The sequence below is a fragment of the Cryptomeria japonica genome, chromosome 2 (genome assembly GCF_030272615.1).
Source record: "Cryptomeria japonica chromosome 2, Sugi_1.0, whole genome shotgun sequence".
Taxonomy (NCBI): Eukaryota; Viridiplantae; Streptophyta; class Pinopsida; order Cupressales; family Cupressaceae; genus Cryptomeria; species Cryptomeria japonica.
The window spans coordinates 96,050,006-96,052,035 of record NC_081406.1 but is presented as its reverse complement, the minus strand read 5'-3'; the positions used below and the strand labels follow the sequence as shown (position 1 = coordinate 96,052,035).

Genomic DNA, 2,030 nt, shown 5'->3' with positions numbered 1-2,030 from the left:
TTCATTGATCTAATATTACTAAATCTTACTATAGTATCTCATAGCACTCAAGATGATATGATCACATTGTTACTATAAAATCATTCTTTGATTACAAATCTAAACAATCTCTCCTTTGATTTATTTCTATTAATAGTTTGATTCTACTTTTAGTCTAATATTACTTGATCTAATCTATTACAGTCCATCTAACCAACAAGTACACTACATTTTTTTTGTTATTTTATACTTAATTTATTTATTTACCTAATTAACTTAAAAAACCTTATTTTTCCTTTTTATTAGTATAATTTAGAGTACCAGGAATATAAATGAAATTTATGTGAATAAAAAAAAATACACAAGTTTACAATTGACAAATTCATACATTCCCTAAACCAACTAATTGGATAACACTTTTTCTATAAGTAAAATTTAATATTCTCTTTACAAAACAAAATGAATATATTGAGATTTTTAGGTTCTATTTATTAATTAGAGTTATCGTGTGCTTCTTTTCTTTTCAAAATGGTCACAAACAACCCTAATTATTTAGATACATAATCTTTAAACTAAATAGAAATCTCTTTCAACAATGTTTAAGGACTCATTTGTCAATATCTTACATCTTAAATAAGCTTTCAAAATATTTCCAAATAATGATCAATTCTTTGTAACATCTTCTCTTTCCCTTTCCGTCAACTTGATAATAGAATGCGTGAATTACCCCTACAATCCCCGCACTCTTTATTTACAAATGAACATCATCTATTCACAATGTTCTCCACCTCTTCTAACTTTGACTTATCCAAGGTAAACTCAAGAATTCCCATTTCCCTTTTGTAATAATACCCTACATGACAAAATTTCCCAAATTTATAATTCATAATACAGTATTTCTAAAATATATGAAAAATTTATATAAAAATAAACCATCAATAAATTGACTTCAGCAAACTTGTTGGGAGGAGATAGCGTGGGGAGCAGCTACACAATAAGGAATCCTTCCACTACATGCAGGGATAGTCACCACTTTTCCCTACCACAGCTACTATGACTACTACTGTAGGGGTTTATAGGAGTTTGGGAGCAAAACAGCGTTAGCCAGGTCCAACCGACTCGACTTCTTCTTCTTCTTCGACTTCTCCTTCGACTGATTCAACCGATCAACTGCTGTTGTTCGATCTCGAAATGAAAGGAATGCACCTGCCTCTATCATTGACTGGATCATGTGGTTCATCGACTGGATCATATAGTTTATAAATGGGTCTGGATCACAATCATCAGCAACTGGATCATCAACTAGCGAACTATGCCCAAGCAACCCCTCCCAGAAGCAACCATTTTCTTCTGACCGGATCTCCGTCTCGGTTAGCATCTGCACGTGGAGGATAGGGATCCGCTGGGACAAGGACTTGAATCGTTATTATCTCTCTTCCATATAAAACAATACTATATTCATATATGACGAAAATATTGTTCATTACTCACCACTGAAATTCCATGCAGAGAGACAGAATAGTGACGGAAATGCAGACTTTTCTGTGAGTAGAGACGGGTGAAGTGTGATCCACACACAGCCGCTGCAAGGTAAGACCTTATAGCCACTCCATTCTTATCTGCATTGATATAGCCTTCTCTAGGAAGAGGCGACATTTGAAACAATGAAATGAAATCATAAGAGGGAAGGTCCATGAAATTAACCTCAACTTCTGGCATCTCTGCTGGGAGAATTACTGGTCCCTATTTCTCCTTTTCAATGTTGGGCGGGAGATATTCAAAATTGAAATTCAAACTTAACCATGGCAGTCACAGTCACTGTTGAGGGTCCGGACAGTTAAAGAAGAGCCCGTGGAAACAAAACGGAAACGGAAGGTTAGAAAGGGCCCACATTGCCACCTAAGCAGTCAAAGCTTAGTGTGTGTTCTTTAAGCCATCCGACCTCTTCGTAGAATATAATCATTGCCGATTAAAAAGAGAAAAGAGAGTGAACATCCATCCAAATAGAATACATTATAATTAACTCAATGCATGAAAATTGTATCAAAATG

The 2,030-nt window shown here is 34.7% G+C and overlaps 1 protein-coding gene across 1 annotated transcript; it reads right to left on the bottom strand.

Annotated features, from left to right (window-relative positions):
* Positions 1 to 613: 613 nt before the first annotated feature.
* On the bottom strand, positions 614 to 1,688 carry LOC131054758 (uncharacterized). The gene is made up of 2 exons (XM_059216863.1): positions 1,471 to 1,688; positions 614 to 1,381 (listed from the first exon to the last, which is right to left on the bottom strand). The coding sequence occupies exons 1-2, from the start codon at positions 1,672 to 1,674 to the stop codon at positions 1,040 to 1,042; spliced, it is 546 nt and encodes a 181-aa protein (XP_059072846.1). The 5' UTR covers positions 1,675 to 1,688; the 3' UTR covers positions 614 to 1,039.
* Positions 1,689 to 2,030: the final 342 nt, after the last annotated feature.